This window comes from Protobothrops mucrosquamatus, unplaced genomic scaffold, assembly GCF_001527695.2.
Source record: "Protobothrops mucrosquamatus isolate PMUCROS unplaced genomic scaffold, P.Mucros_1.0 scaffold_300, whole genome shotgun sequence".
NCBI lineage: Eukaryota > Metazoa > Chordata > Lepidosauria > Squamata > Viperidae > Protobothrops > Protobothrops mucrosquamatus.
In genome coordinates, this window is record NW_015386376.1 from 96698 (window position 1) to 112325 (window position 15628).

General features: G+C 40.9%; 1 protein-coding gene across 1 annotated transcript in view; it reads left to right on the forward strand.

Annotated features, from left to right (window-relative positions):
- UBE3D (ubiquitin protein ligase E3D) overlaps window positions 1-15628 on the forward strand; it is a 90180-nt gene that overhangs the window by 20978 nt on the left and 53574 nt on the right. The window contains exons 5-7 of the mRNA XM_015832083.1: window positions 587-714; window positions 4556-4664; window positions 6604-6773. Coding sequence (XP_015687569.1) covers window positions 587-714; window positions 4556-4664; window positions 6604-6773 — 407 coding nt within the window. The remainder of the gene's footprint in view (window positions 1-586; window positions 715-4555; window positions 4665-6603; window positions 6774-15628) is intronic.

Genomic DNA, 15628 nt, shown 5'->3' on the forward strand with positions numbered 1-15628 from the left:
AAAATTAAAAATGGAGAAGATGGAAACAAAAAGAAAATAAGAATATAGTAAAAAGAAAAGAAATATATAAAACAGTGACTTCTTTCATCACAACAAGTATAAATAATTTTAGTACCGTAACTTACCACTTTGTCTTAAATTACAATATATGACCTCTTCTTCTTTTGCTTCATCTTTTATTTATAAATAAAACCTAAAAAACCTTATCACTCAGCAACAGTCCATTAAGAGTTACCAGAGATAACAATTTTAATTTTTTAACACTTTCCCAGTTGATTTCATTTTGTAAGGGAATTGGTATGTTTGTGGTGGGTCTGCTGGAGAAAGAAGGAATGATACGAGGAAGGGGAAGCAGAAAACAAATACCATTTTGTTGTTTGGTATGGGCACATAAGGAATTAATTTGGATAGGATACAAATTATTGCAATGTTGGCAGCAGAGGCAGGTTTAATATTTATTTGAGTCCCTTTCTCTCGGGCCCTAGTTCCTTGTGGCTCCTTTCTTATCTACTTAGTTCTATGTGATCCATGTCCTTGAACTTGTTCATTGTTTCTTTATTATGTTTTCATGACTTACTGACTTAAGTTGTATTTTCATTGTACATTAATTCATATGATACGAAGATTTCATTTTTTCCTCATAGGTGTCATAAAATACTATTTCACAGAATTGCTTGTTCAGCCGTCTGAAGACAGCTTTTACATAATACCAAGGTAGTATCATGCATTTCTATATTAACTTGGCATGGCTTGTCAAATATTGTATGTAAAGCAACTTTTTGATAGGCATGTCTTTGGGGAAATTAATTTAAAACCCTGTATTAAGTAATGATAATTGTGTAATCATTAAATATGTTTTTCCCGCTCTCTTTTTCTTTGAGGTGTGTAAGTAGGGTGTGATGTTAGGGGTATAAACATTGAAATCAAAGATCTTGGAGATTGTTAGATGATTCTATATCAATTTCTTAGATTTCAAATGGCCAATTTTAAAGGCACAATCTCTCTTCTGGATTACAGAGTTGTCCAAAAGTATAAGTATACCTCACTTAAACCCAATAATGGCTTTTAACTTGTAAGAGATACTAATAATTATGCCATGCCACTTTCATTTATTTTATTCTTTATAGGAATACGCTATGTCATATATCAAGCGCATACATTCCTGCTTTGTGGAATAAAAAAATAGTGGATGCCATTTATTTGTGTCAACTTGTTTCATGGCAAATTGGGATTCTTTGGGGAAAAAGTAAAGGGTGCCAATACTTTTGGCCACATCTGTAGCTTCAAAAAACTGAATCTTGTCCTTTTGTTCAAGAGGTAAACAGAAAAGATTGGATCTTGTTCTTTGCTTGCTTTTCCCATAGCAATCTTTTTAGATGGCAGGCACCATGGTGTGATTCTGCACAACATTGTAAGTTACCCCTCCCCCCCAATAAATAAATGAACTTGGAACATTACTTTAAAATAAAGCAATAATAAAGCACCCAGATCTTATGAGATTTCATATGAGAACATAGAAATTTTGCACCGTTTAACATTCTGATAAAATTTTGGCAATTAAAAAAAATACTTTTGTGTAACTTTAAAAAGAGTGGAAGGGCCTTTTAGCCTTGTTTTATAGCTTTGGAGATATGGTGCTCCATTGCTCATTCTTCTTCCCAAACAAGGATTGGACAAATTTGGTAGCTGATAACAAATTAAGTAGAGGAATGTTCACTCTTGCGAAGCCAAATCCACTCTTTTATTAAAACCAGAAGTAGGTTTTATTCTTCTGGACCGTCCACCCAGATTTTTATACTGGTTTTTCTATCCTTGAAACTGTTCTTAATATCTTGACAATGCCCTTGTAAAATCATTGTTTCTAGTATGCTTACAACAGAATTAATAAGTCCCCAACCCAAATCATTCACTGGCTGCTGTAGCAAGGGTTAGGGTTAATCAGTGGCACATTATGCAAACCTAATGTTGCTTTAATTAATTTCTGCCATGAATCATATAATTGCCAATTAAAAGCTGGTATCTAGCCATCACTTTCTAGCCTATGCAGCTTTCGGATTCATTAAAGTTTCTTGCCTTTTTAATTGTAGGGTGACATTTAACTAAAGCACATCACTCTGAAGGGAAAAAATCACAGAATGTAGTCTGTTTAACATACGGTTTATACCTGCACCACACTGGACATCAAAAATGTAGTGATAAAGAATAAGTGTATACTAATAAGCATAAAAGTAAAAAGCTGAGGTTCGATCTTATCTTATTCTACTGCACCAAAGAAAGTCGGAAGTCAACGCTTTTTCTTTCTTTCCCCCCCTCTTTTCTAGACTTTTTTCTTCCCTTTTCCCTCCTCCATTTTTCCTATTATTTTCTTTTGTATTTTGTATTTTATATTATAAAAGAATAAGTGTGCATTGGGAGTCATTGCAATTGTTCAGGAGGACGGTGGCTTGTGTGGTTAGGATGCTGGGTTGGAAGTTAGCAAGCCCACGTTTGAGACCCGAGTAATGCCATGGGGTGGGGTAAGCTCCCCTCCTTCACTCCAGCTCCTGCCGAGGACATGAAAGGAGCACCCAACTGGGCGTCCCCTGGGTAACGGTTAATCCTTTCCACCTGGAAGTGCCTCAGTGCTTCTGACATAACTGCGATGTGATTGCAGCTGTATAGAGTACTTGTATGTATCTGAAATAGACCCTTGCTCTGTTGGTGTTGGACACTTGGCTTCCTTCATACTGTGGGCCCAGTATATACTTATAGCAGGCAATCTGAAAAAGATTGGTCCATACTTTCATTAATCTAAGACAGTGGTTCTCAACCTTTTTAATGCCGCGACCCCAACCAGTCGTAAGTCGAAGACTAAACCGGTCGTAAGTCGAGGACTACCCAACCGGTCGTAAGTCGAGGACTTTCCCTGCCCGGGAGTGCCGTGCATGCGTGGTTCCGCCCCCTGCGCTGGCCGAGGCGTAGCTGGCAAGCGGCAGAGACGGAGCAGGCCGACCACCAGCTGGCCCAGCCCAAGGGAGATAAGGCACCCGCCGGAAAAGGGGGAAAAATGGCGGACAAAAAAAATGGCGGACAAAAAAAATGGCGGACAGCCTTGCTTGGCGACCCCCATGAAATGGTCGATCGACCCCAAATGGGGTCCCGACCCACAGGTGAGAACCACTGATCTAAGATACTTTGTCTTGGACCCATTCTGAGTCAAAATAGATGTGGCAATTTATTATGATGTAGGGAAAAAGTGTTTTTGTAACTATGGAAGGATGGAAATTGCTGGAATTGGGTATGTCTAGTTTAACGAAGAGAAGGACGAGGGGGGACATGATAGCAGTGTTCCAATATCTCAGGGGCTGCCACAAAGAAGAGAGAGTCAAGCTATTCTCCAAAGCGCCTGAAGGCAGGACAAGAAGCAATGGATGGAAACTAACCAAAGAGAGAAGCAACCTAGAACTAAGGAGAAATTTCCTGACAGTTAAAACAATCAGTGGAACAACCTGCCTCCAGAAGCTGTGAATGCTCCAACACTGGAAGTTTTTAAGAAGAGACTGGATAGCCATTTGTCTGAAATGATATAGGGTTTCCTGCCTGAGCAGGGGTTGGACTAGATGACCTCCAAGGTCCCTTCCAACATTATTATTATTATTATTATTATTATTATTATTATTATTAGTAGTAGTAGTAGTAGTAGTAGTAGTAGTAATAGTAGTATGAGGCAGGAGAACAGGTGGATAGCTATTCTTAAAGAATTCAAAACTGCTTTGGACAATAACTTTTTAATTATACTTTAAATGTAAAAAATTCCATTTTGCAGAGCCAATTTTATCACCAAAGATTCATTTGTATTGACCACAGCCGAGTTTTATGCTTGCCTCTTCTTCCCTTGACCTGTCTTTTCTAATAGGAAAAGAAAAATCCTTGTTTTTCTCTTCCTGTGTTTCATACTTGCTGCTGCCCAGCGGAGTCCAAAGAAAGATAGAGATGCTACTAGAACATGCTAAAATGTGACTTGGTCAAATGTGGCTTTTGCAGCCTGATGCTGTCCCATTAGGCTGGGGCCCCAGGTCCTACCAATGTTGTTTTGATAGATCTGAAGGGCAATGAGGATGAGACAAGAATGCCCTAGAACAGGGGTAGGCAACCTTGGCTCTTTTATGACTCGTGGACTTCAACTCTCAGAATTCCTGAGCCAGCCATGCTAGCTCAGGAATTCTGGGAGTTGAAGTCCATGAGCCATAAAAGAGCCAGGTTTGCCTACCCCTGCCGTAGAAGATGAATGGGCAGACTGCTAGCTGAATGTGGCCCTCAGACTCCCATTTACAGCCTCAATTCTCCCAAATTGATGAGGGCGACATTTTCTTCCCTGTTTTCAGTTGGTGTAAAATTTCAGCAGCACATCCTAGGAGATTATAAACTGAAAATACAGGAGGTGGGACCTAAAAAGGTTGGTTTAAAAAGGTTGATTACTTGGGCCTAGAATGGTTCTTTGACGTTCTCGCTTGTTTTTCAAATAATGGTATTTGTTGGTGTTTTATAAATAATCGTCTTTTCTGCTCCAAAACAGGTCTTCCTTTATACAGACTGTTATAGCCCGGTGCTTCATGGAACTCACATCTTCTAGAAGCACATTTAGGTTCAGCATCCAAGGGATGGATCACACAATCTATATCTTGGTAAGTCATGAGTCTTAGTCTCAAAGATGCTTTTTCAAGAAGCAACTGGACTTTCTTGTTTTTCTTTCTTTGAAGGCATTTCGATTCTTCGATTTGAAGAAGCCAAGAAGCTTCCTCAGCTCTGACTGGATGGTAGGGAATGGAAGGATTTATATTCCTTGCAGACAGCTGGTCATTTGCATTCTTTTAGAGCAGGAGTGTTAAACTGCCGGCCTGCGGGCCGGTTGCATCTTATGAAGGCCGCGCCCACCCCAGCTCCAGCAATGCAAAAAAAGTTGCAATATGTTGCGACGTGTCACGTGACACAGTGAGTTTGACACCTGTGTTTTAGAGAGCCATTGGAGGCCCACCTGGAGGTTTATCTGTCCTCAAAGTCACCTGAGTGGTGCAAGTGGGTGTGGAGCCTTCTTGGAACTGCTGAAAGGAATGTGTTGTAGACTAGAGATAGATGATGTTGTATCCCTCCCCCTCTATTGCAGGCATGTCAAACTTGCGACGTCTCACATGATGTCGCACAACGTATCGGGCCGGTTTTGCCATTGCCGGCAATGGGGTGGGCGCGGCTTCCACGTGATGCGTCCGGCCCGTGGGCCGGCAGTTTGACACCCCTGCTCTATTGAGAGAGGGCTGTTTAATTCCAGTTGCCTCTTGAAAAAACACCTTTGAGACAACCATGACCTGGATGACTGAGAATCTCCATAGTCAAAAGTCTTAGTGCTATCTTTTATAAACTGCCTCATCTTGTTACATACCTACCCAGCTGTTAAGATCTGCAGAAGGAATTCTTTTGAAGAAGCTCACAATAACAGCTAAGCAAGCTGCATTGTTCTCAGATTGTGGAATGTATGGTCATCCTATGCTTCTTAAATTATTTTAATGCAATTTTATTGATAATATAAATCCGTACCTTTAGCTTTTATATTCTTTTTTTGTTTCAGAATTTTGATAGTTGCCTTGAGTATTACCCAGAATAGCAAAATGGATTATAACCTAATCACTCATTCAAATCAAATAAAGCAATCCTTTTCTTTTTTTCTAAAAAGAGTTCCATTGATTAACTTCAGAGTTCTCCAACTACATAACTTGGTCTTATCTCCTGGCTAAGCAGATTTCTTTTTATCTTTCCAATACCAATAGTAAATTGCTGGTTGGATATGGAAGCCACCCATCGTGGCGGGGGGCGTGGAATAGCATTGCCAACTTAAAACAGGGGCTCATTAGTGGTGAAATCATCAGTTCTGCCTTAATTTTGAGAGCACATTTTCTACAGTTCTGAAATGACAGCAAGAAGCTTTTAAAGAAGGCTTGAAATACCCTTATCTCTGTTTTACCTTTAACAAAACAACCAAATGATTTTTTTTTTCTATAAAGAGAAAGCTAGTATCTGGCATTTTCCAGAGAGCACATGAAGTTTAAACACTAGGCACAGCTAGCCTGGAATTTCCATCCTAAGTCATGATAGCCATAAGTCCCAACAATTTGGACCTGATTTTATCACTTTTTGCAGTGGCCATTAAGTGAACCCATGTATTCCTAAGGGGTGTTCTTTGCTGGAATGTCCAAAAAGTCTGGAAACCAGGAAAAAACAAACAAACCCCATCATAAACCACAGTCATGTGACCATGGAATGCTGCAACCGGCTGTAAAGGTGAACTAGTTACCAAGTCTCCAAAATGTGTCATGTGATCAAGGGATGGTATGTGAGCATCAGAACTCTGAAACTGGATCAGTAGTAGTGGTAGTAATAGTAGCAGTAGTAATAGTAGCAGTAGTTGTGTCCTCTGTGGCCTTTTATGTGAGAAAAGTTAAGTCCTAATAATAGTTCCACTTTCACTTATCCCTATTTGTGCTTGCTAATAAATCATCTGACCATAGTAAGATCTTATATGTGGAATAAGCCCATTAAAATGTGACTTGTAAGGCTGTCCCTTATCCATAGATCTGGGTGTTGAATTGTGACACACTGATGGTGGAAACGTCGGGAAACCCAGCTTCCAATAACGTTTTTGCATTATTTGAATCTGAGCTGTCATCTCCTTCGAAGCCCGCTGAGATTCATAAGGCTGTTAAAGTTCTTTACCATCCTTGTACTGAGAACAGAAATAAGGAGTAAGTATTGATTCTGCATCTTTATTTTTTTTTGAAAAAGCATTGTAATAGATGTTCTTTCCCAAATGTTTGTGTAGTATAATTTCCAAAATCCAGTGTCTTTTCAAGAGAAAAATGAAATCTGTTTCACAAATCTCTTTCAGCAAAGTTCTAAGTTATGGTGCAGCATATATGTGTACACATAAATATGAATTTATATGCTGCCGACTCCATTCACAACAAACATCCACGGTGTAACTCAAATAGATAATGACACATGGATATCCAATCTGTACAACATCAACATAATTTAATTGCTGATTATGTATGCCGATTGGTGTACATTCAAAGTGACAATAAAGTTGTTGTTATTGTTATTATTGTGTTCTGGTATTATTGGTTAGGGCAGTGGTTCTCAACCTGTGGGTCGGGACTCCATTTGGGGTCGATCGACCATTTCATGGGGGTCGCCAAGCAAGGCTGTCCGCCATTTTTTTGTCCACCATTTTTTTCCCCCTTTTCCAGCGGGTGCCTTACCTCCCTTGGGCTGGGCCAGCTGGTGGTCAGCCTGCTCCGTCTCTGCCGCTTGCCAGCTACGCCTCGGCCGGCGCAGGGGGTGGAACCACACATGCGTGGCACTCCCGGGCAGGGAAAGTCCTCGACTTACGACCGGTTGGGTAGCCCTTGACTTACGACCGGTTTAGTCTTCGACTTACGACCGGTTTAGTCCTCGACTTACAACCGGTTTAGTCTTCGACTTACGACCGGTTGGGGTCGCGGCATTAAAAAGGTTGAGAACCACTGGGTTAGGGTTTGTTCTTTTCATAAACATTTAAATTAAAATGTCTATGATAAGAACAATCCCTATCCAATAATACTAATAATCAATATCACTGTACACGTCACAGATAATAGCGTAAATAATTAAATATCAGCCAACTCTTGCAAGACAACAGTAATTCACCAAAAGCCTTTCGAGAACAATTCAATGTGTAAAACGTTCTGAAAAACTGTTGCATTGGGACAGGCTTATCACTAAAAAGGATGTGATTCCTTATGGTTGGAGACATTACAGAAAACTACTATGTCTCCAATTCAGCCAATCCAATTTTACAAACATCTATAAAAATGAAATGTTCCTTTCCGTTCTGTGAATACTGTGTATAAAAATTATAATTTATTAACAGGCTATTCTCACTATCTTTAATAAAGTGGCTTTTTAAAATAAACATGTATGACCTTGAATGAATGCAAGTGTTGAGGTTGCTGGCTTTTGATTTTCTTTGTTAATTGTCTGCTTAATTTAATAGGTTTGAATTCTGAGGCTTTAATAAGAGATTATTTTTGTTCCTTATATGTTTAATGTAATGTAGTAAGGAACCAATTGACATGCTAATCTGTTTTGTACCTCTGGAAACAGCAAAGCTACAATGGAGAATATTTTACAGCAGCTGATAGGCTGGCTGGATTCTTGTCAATAGCTTTTAAAAATATAACTGCCTTTAATTTTTAAAAAATGCATCCTCTATAATCCATATTTGTGCAAAACCTTTTTTTCCTACTCTTGTTATTTTAAGAGATAATTTATAGCTCCTTAGAACATGCAACCGAGCAACTACAATATATGCCTTCTTCGTATCTCAAACATACCGGAATTTTTTTGATGGACTTGAAATCTGCGCATCTGAGTTTATATGAAAAACTGACATTTGCTGAAAACAGGGAATTTATAATGATGAGAACAAGAATAGTGTCTCTTGAAGCTATAAGATGTGATTAATCCTCAAAATTCTACCTAGCATGGTCACTCAGCTATTATAAGAATTGTGACTCTAAAAATATGAAACATACCTTGTTGCCTCTTCTTGGGCTAGTGTGATGAGCTACAGAATAGCCAGAAAGATGTAGTTGAAGAAGTTGGATATGTTTTTTCTGGGAAAAGTAGAGATTATATGGAGACAGGGTTGCTTTCAAATAGTTCAGTCTGTTATGTAAAAATGTTTATTAATTTGTGTTTTATTTGGTTTGGAGTTGGCAGAGATTTGTTTTACTGTAAGAATTAATTGTACAAGACCTTGACTTCAAAGTTAGTGAGCTCTTTTTTCTTTCAGATTATTAAACAGAGACTGAGCATCCATCAGTTGGAGAAGTTGTAGCTGTAGGATTGGGGCAAAATATTTTTTTTTCATAAGTGCAAGAAATCTGCAATTTCATGTATTTTGAATTTTGGATATTTTGGGTATTCCTTCCTATTCATGATGGGCTTGTGAAAACTATTTCTAAGGTTTATGGACTAGTTTTATAAGAAAATTAGTAATTACAGATTTGTGGGTAAGTAAATCCAAACTTTTTCCAGGATTCCTAATTATTATGACTCAACTGTCATGACTCAAGATCTAAAGCAGCGGTTCTCAACCTATGGGTCGCGACCCCATTTGGGGTCGATCGACCATTTCATGGGAGTCGCCAAGCAAGGCTGTCCGCCATTTTCCCCCCTTTTCCGGCGGGTGCCTTACCTCCCTTGAGCTGGGCCAGCTGGTGGTCGGCCTGCTCCGTCTCTGCCGCTTGCCAACTACGCCTCAGCCGGAGCAGGGGGCGGAACCACGCATGCGTGGCGCTCCCGGGCAGGGAAAGTCCTCGACTTACAACCGGTTGGGTAGTCCTCGACTTACGACCGGTTTAGTCCTCGACTTACGACCGGTTGGGGTCGCAGCATTAAAAAGGTTGAGAACCACTGATCTAAAGAGTTGTACTGTACTCTCAGTACATCTGATATATACCACATTAGGGAGTAAGTATACAGTTGATTTGAATGATTATATAAAGGGTAGGCAACCTAGTGACTATAGCTACCAATGAGCTCACTTTCTGTCCTGACTTTATTTTTAGATACAGATAGTCCTCAACGTACGACCACAATTAAGCCCAAAATTCATGTTGTTAAGTGAGAAATTTGTTAAATGGGTTTTGCCCCATTTTACGACTTTTCTTGCCACATGTGTTAAGTGAAACATTGCAGTTGTTAAATTAGTAACATGTTGTTAAGTGAATCTGGTTTTCCCATTGACTTTGCTTGTTAGAAGATTGCAAAAGGGGATCACGTGACTCCAGGACACTGCAACCATCATAAATGTGAGTCGGTTGTCAAGCATCCAAATGTAAATCACGTGACCCTGGGGATGCTACAAAAGTCAGAAGTGTGACAAATGGCCTATGTCACTTTTTTCAATGTTGTGTAATTTCAAACGGTTACTAATGAACTGTTGTAAGTCGAGGTCTACCTGTACTTTAAAATAAATATATAGGAAACTGCCTTCCACGTTATTTTTACTTCCAAGAATGCTTGTGTATCTTGAAGCCTTTTTAGGAAATCAGAATGGTGGCTGACTGCAGCCCAATCTTGGTTTGAAAATCCCCCCCCAAATAAACAGAGGTTTAGAGTTACATAGAAGAGGGAGTGCAGGCAGCCATCCTCCAGTTGTCTTCTAGTAAGTGAGTTGTGAGTGGCCACAAACTTCATGGCATCCATTTTGCGAGAATACTCATCACAAATTCTGTATAGTTCCAAATATGCCTAAAACCCAAAACAGCTTACTGTGAATTTCATCCAGGATCTTTATAGATTCCTTACCAAAATTTGCACAGAGAAGAAACTGGGATCTAGTTTGGGAAATAATGCACTACGCAATTTTTCCATATCCCGTCACAACTCACTTACCAGAAACTCATGTTTCCATCACTGTATACCACAAAATGGAATGACAAATGCTCTTTAGCATTCATTTTTATTGACTGAGCTTATTAAGCAGGGAACGTGGGCTTTTTGTTTTCTTGGTGTTTGTAAATCTCCTAGCGATTACTAAGCACTTCTGTAATTTGAAAAGACATTATGAAAGAGGATATCACATAACAAGTTCTTAATACATTCAAAAGCACTTGCTGATCTCCTAATACATTGTGTATTCAAAAGGCAGAGTTACTCTTATTGAGCCGATATTTTCCATCTGCTTGCAGTACAGAATGCAGCACAATTTTGTCCTAATCCCATTTATGTTGTCAGGAGTAGGCTTGCATTACTGATTGGAAATGCGAGACTGTATTTCTCTCTGGGTATCAATGAGATGAATATACGGTAGCTGCCGAAAAATAATTAATTAATGGGCAGTGCTTATAATTCATCCTGTCCTAAAGGACTCTAGTCTAGGCAGCATAAAATAGCAAAACCACAAAATATAAGAAAAACAATAAAATCCACTAATCTTTAATTGGATTAAATGAAAAAACTGTGTAACCTACGCCAACAAGGACAGGCTAAAAATAGAAATAAATACATCTAGAAGACGGACAATCAAAGTACACAAGATCCATTAAAATTAATAACCTGTTGTTTTATTGATCACAAACCAGCTCCAGTGGAATGATTTCTCCATTTCCAGTTTCTTGCAAATAAACATCCATTGGGTATAATGGCTTCACTTAATGACCGTAATGTTTGTTTAACAACTAGCACAAAAAAGTCATAAAATTGGGCCTCATCATAAGGTGATTCGTTTAATGACTGAACCGAGATATGACCATATTTCTGGGCTCAGTTGTCATAAGTCAAAGACTATATGTATTAGAGTTTTGCTCCCATTAACCTTAGCTGAAATGGTCAGTGGTCATAGTGCTTCTGGTTAGAAAGGCAGGATATAAATCAAATAAATAGATGATTAATCATCATCATCCTACCTGACAGTTAGAACAATTACAGGTAATCCCTGAGTTACGAGCGTTCACTTAACGCTCGTTCAAAGTTATGTGATGAGCGCCCCCTAGTGCTTACGAGCAAGTCCCGAAGTTATGAATATTGCAGCACCACGGCAGTCGTTCGCCCTTACGAGCGACCGCAGTGGCTCTGCAACATTCACCCTGATTATTTCCTCCCTCCCCATCCCCGCCCTGGGTTTCCTTAGGCACCAGGCCTTCAATACTCAACCTGCGAAGATCGAGATCCTTCGCTTTCTTGGCTGCTCCAGGCCTTCGGTGTTCGCAGAGAATGGAGGCCTAAAGTAATGCAAGATCACATGAGATCAGTGGGGCGAGATCTTACACTACTGATCTTGTGTGATCTCATGATACTTGAAGCCTGAGAATAGAACTGAAGCTCGGGGACTATTCCATATGCCTCCAGAGGCTGGATCCAGGCTCCGGGAGCCTTTTCCAGGCCCGATCGGGCCACAGGGTGGCTGCGGAAGCATTCCCCGACCTCAAATCCAGGAGGCAGCAGCCTGGAAAAGGCCTCTGGAGCCCAGATCGGGCCGTGGGGGTGTCGCGGAAGCATTCCCCGGCCTCAAATCCAGGCAGCAGCAGTAACCGCGGCAAAGAGGAGACAGATCTTTTCCAGGTGAGTCTGGCGCGGCAGGAAGGGAGGGGGAAGCATGCGGTATCTTAGTGAGTGGGGGAGGCATTGGGGGCCTGTTTCAGCACTAGGCCCTCCATGGCCTTCCCCACCCTGAGATACCTCATGTTCACTTAACGTGTCACGTGTGTTTTAATGAGCAAGGGAGTGATCTCATACCTCGAACAAGATTCACTCTACGAGTTTTCAAGTTACGAGTGGAATGGGCAGGCTCCATTACACTCGTAACTCGAGGACTACATGTAATCAGTGGAACGACTTGCCTCCAGAAGTTGTGGGTACTCCAACACTGGAGGTTTTTAAGAAGAGATTGGACAACTATTTGTCTGAAATGATATAGGGCAGTGGTGGCGAACATATGGCACGGGTGCCAGAGGCGGCACTCAGAGCCCTCTTTGTGGGCACACGCGCTGTCGCTCCAGTCCTAGGCCTTCATCTGGGTTTTATAAAACCTTTTCGCTTTAGGCCTCCACCATGTGCAAAAAAAAAAAAAAAGTTCAATCAGTCAATTTCAACTTCTCACGGGAAAAAAAAAGATCTTGCAAAATTGGAATTGATTGATTGAACTTTTTAGTCCCACCCAATCTGCTGTTATCACTGCAGCCACGCCCAGCCAATGGGCCACACCCAGCCAATGGGCCACACCTACCCGGCACTCGACGATGCATAAGTGGGTTTTGGGTTGCAGTTTGGGCACTCAGTCTCTAAAAGGTTCGCCATCACTGGTATAGGGTTTCTGCTTGGGCAGGGGGGTTGGACTAGAAGACCTCCCTTCCAACTCTGTTATTCTGTTGTTCTTTTAACTGAATTGTTAGGATGAACTGGTAGCTAACAGATGTAAAGTAGTGCAGAACGTTAAAGGTGACCATAGTACAAGAGCTGTAGCTACCGTAAGCAGTTTAACCATAACATCTTACAGAATTTTGCAGAAGTTTTTGGTGCTGAGACCGTCTCCTTTAGAGTTAGTAGTTTCTACACAATACAGTTTGTATGATGGGGAGAATTGAAATGCTCCCCCTCTCCATCTGCAGTTTCTAATAGTTCAGTCCCTAAATGAAATTGCTGACCTTTTGGCTTTCTGTAATCTATCCTGGGCTCCAAGATCACCTCAGATGCGGACTGCAGCCAAGAAATTAAAGGACGCTTGCTCCTGGGGAGGAAAGCTATGGCAAATCTAGACAGCATACTAAGAAGCAGAGACATCGCCCTGCCGACAAAAGTGCGTATAATTAGGGCCATGGTTTTCCCAGTTGCAATGTATGGATGTGAAAGTTGGACCATAAGAAAGGCTGAGCGACAAAGAATTGAGGCCTTTGAACTATGGTGCTGAAGAAGACTCCTGCGAGTCCCTTGGACTGCAAGGCGATCAAACCGGTCAGTGCTAGAAGAGATCAATCCCGACTGCTCCTTAGAAGGCCAGATCCTGAAGTTGAAACTCAAATACTTTGGCCACCTAACGAGAAGGAAGGACTCACTGGAGAAGGGCCTAATGCTGGGAAAGATTGAGGGCAATAGAAGAAGGGGACGACAGAGAATGAGGTGGCTGGATGGAGTCACTGAAGCAGAAGACGTGAGCTTAAATGGACTCCAGAAGACGGTAGAGGACAGGAAGACCTGGAGGAACGTTGTCCATGGGGTCGCGATGGGTCGGACACGACTTCGCAATTAACAACAACAACAATCTATCACTGGGCTAAACAAGAGAACTACACAGATTTGCGCCTCCCAGAATCTAAAACCACGATACTGATTTGATTGTGGTTTTTATTAGGTAAGCAGCTAAGATTCCTGATCGTTGGGCTGCCTTTATAATTTTGTTTACTTGAAAACTAGATTATTATATCTGAAAAAAAATCATCTGTCATTAGCTACTGTTTGCAGTGATGTATCATAATTGGTTGCTTTATATCCATTTCAAATAGCGAAGCACATGAATTTTGACAATCTCTTCCCCAAGGCGACATTAGTCAGTGTGAGCTCAACCTGCTGGGTCAACATTTCCCTCTCCAAAGTCATACAAGAGTGTAAAAATTTTATGAGGTGACTTTAACAAGACCCACTGGGATTTGGGATTATTTGTTTTAAGTTCTTATTAAAGACAAAAACTTTTGTCTGTGTTTAGGTGGGTAAAGTAAAGCTAGTTCGAGGCAGCACTATTGTTGTAGGGGGAAAAATTGATAAGAGAGTATTTGAAATCAAAGAGAACATTTCTTTTTAGGTATGCTTAAGTGTATTTTGCCAAGGTAAGTGTTTAATTGTGACAGCATAGTTTAAAATGCTAAAGTTATTTCTAGATTAATAAGACTAACTTTTTTGCTTGAAAACAATCTAATAAATAAAAAAGGAATGCCCTTTGAGATTTTTTTTTCCTGCATATTCAAATGATATTGTATTTGGAAAAGACTACTGCCTCTCAAGAAAATCAGATTAGTATCCTGATGAAAAGAGCACCTTATTGGATGGCTGACAAAAGACAAACTAAAAAGAAATATATTTTCCAACACAAAAAGGAGTAAACCTGATACATTCTATTTAAAAGTAGAAGACACCCTTGTTTTGAAATACAGCTCTTGTCCTAATAATTTCATTGCTCAGCTTGGAACATGGTTTGTTGGTCTGGCTAATCCTAAACCAGTTTGGGATTTGTCTCACTCTCCAATGGACATAGTAACTGCAGCAGGCAATACAATATCTTTCAATAACTACATAGGTTTATTGAATAGGTTGCAATTTAATAAAAGGGCCACCAATTTCAGCATAAGTGCCCACTAATATTGACAATTGATTATACTGCTTTCTTAATGGGATAAACAGGGTGATGTCCAAATTGGGGTTACTGGGAGTGAATCTTATTATTCTGCTGTTCTAGGGAGGTTTCATGCTCATCAGATTAGGGTAGAGTTGGACAAGGTAGGAGCGTGAAATCAGAATAACAAATGGAACAGTTATTTGATCTCACTCACCAATTTTAATCTAATTACAATCTCTGAATCCTGCTCCTGTTCCCATAGTGCTTAGGTCAGCAGTTCTCAACCTATGGGTCGCGACCCCATTTGGGGTCGATCGACCATTTCACGGGGGTCGCCAAGCAAGGCTGTCCGCCATTTTTTCCCCCTTTTCCGGCGGGTGCCTTACCTCCCTTGAGCTGGGCCAGCTGGTGGTCGGCCTGCTCCGTCTCTGCCGCTTGCCAGCTATGCCTCGGCCGGCGCAGGGGGTGGAACCACGCATGCGTGGCGCTCCCGGGCAGGGAAAGTCCTCGACTTACAACCGGTTGGATAGTCCTCGACTTACGACTGGTTTAGTCCTCGACTTACGACCGGTTTAGTCCTCGACTTACGACCGGTTGGGGGTCGCGGCATTAAAAAGGTTGAGAACCACTGGCTTAGGTGAACATCAATACCACCAGAAGGACAAGTGACAAGACTATTCCTGCCCTTAGACCATGACACTGTAGAACCAGAATAGATAAGTCACC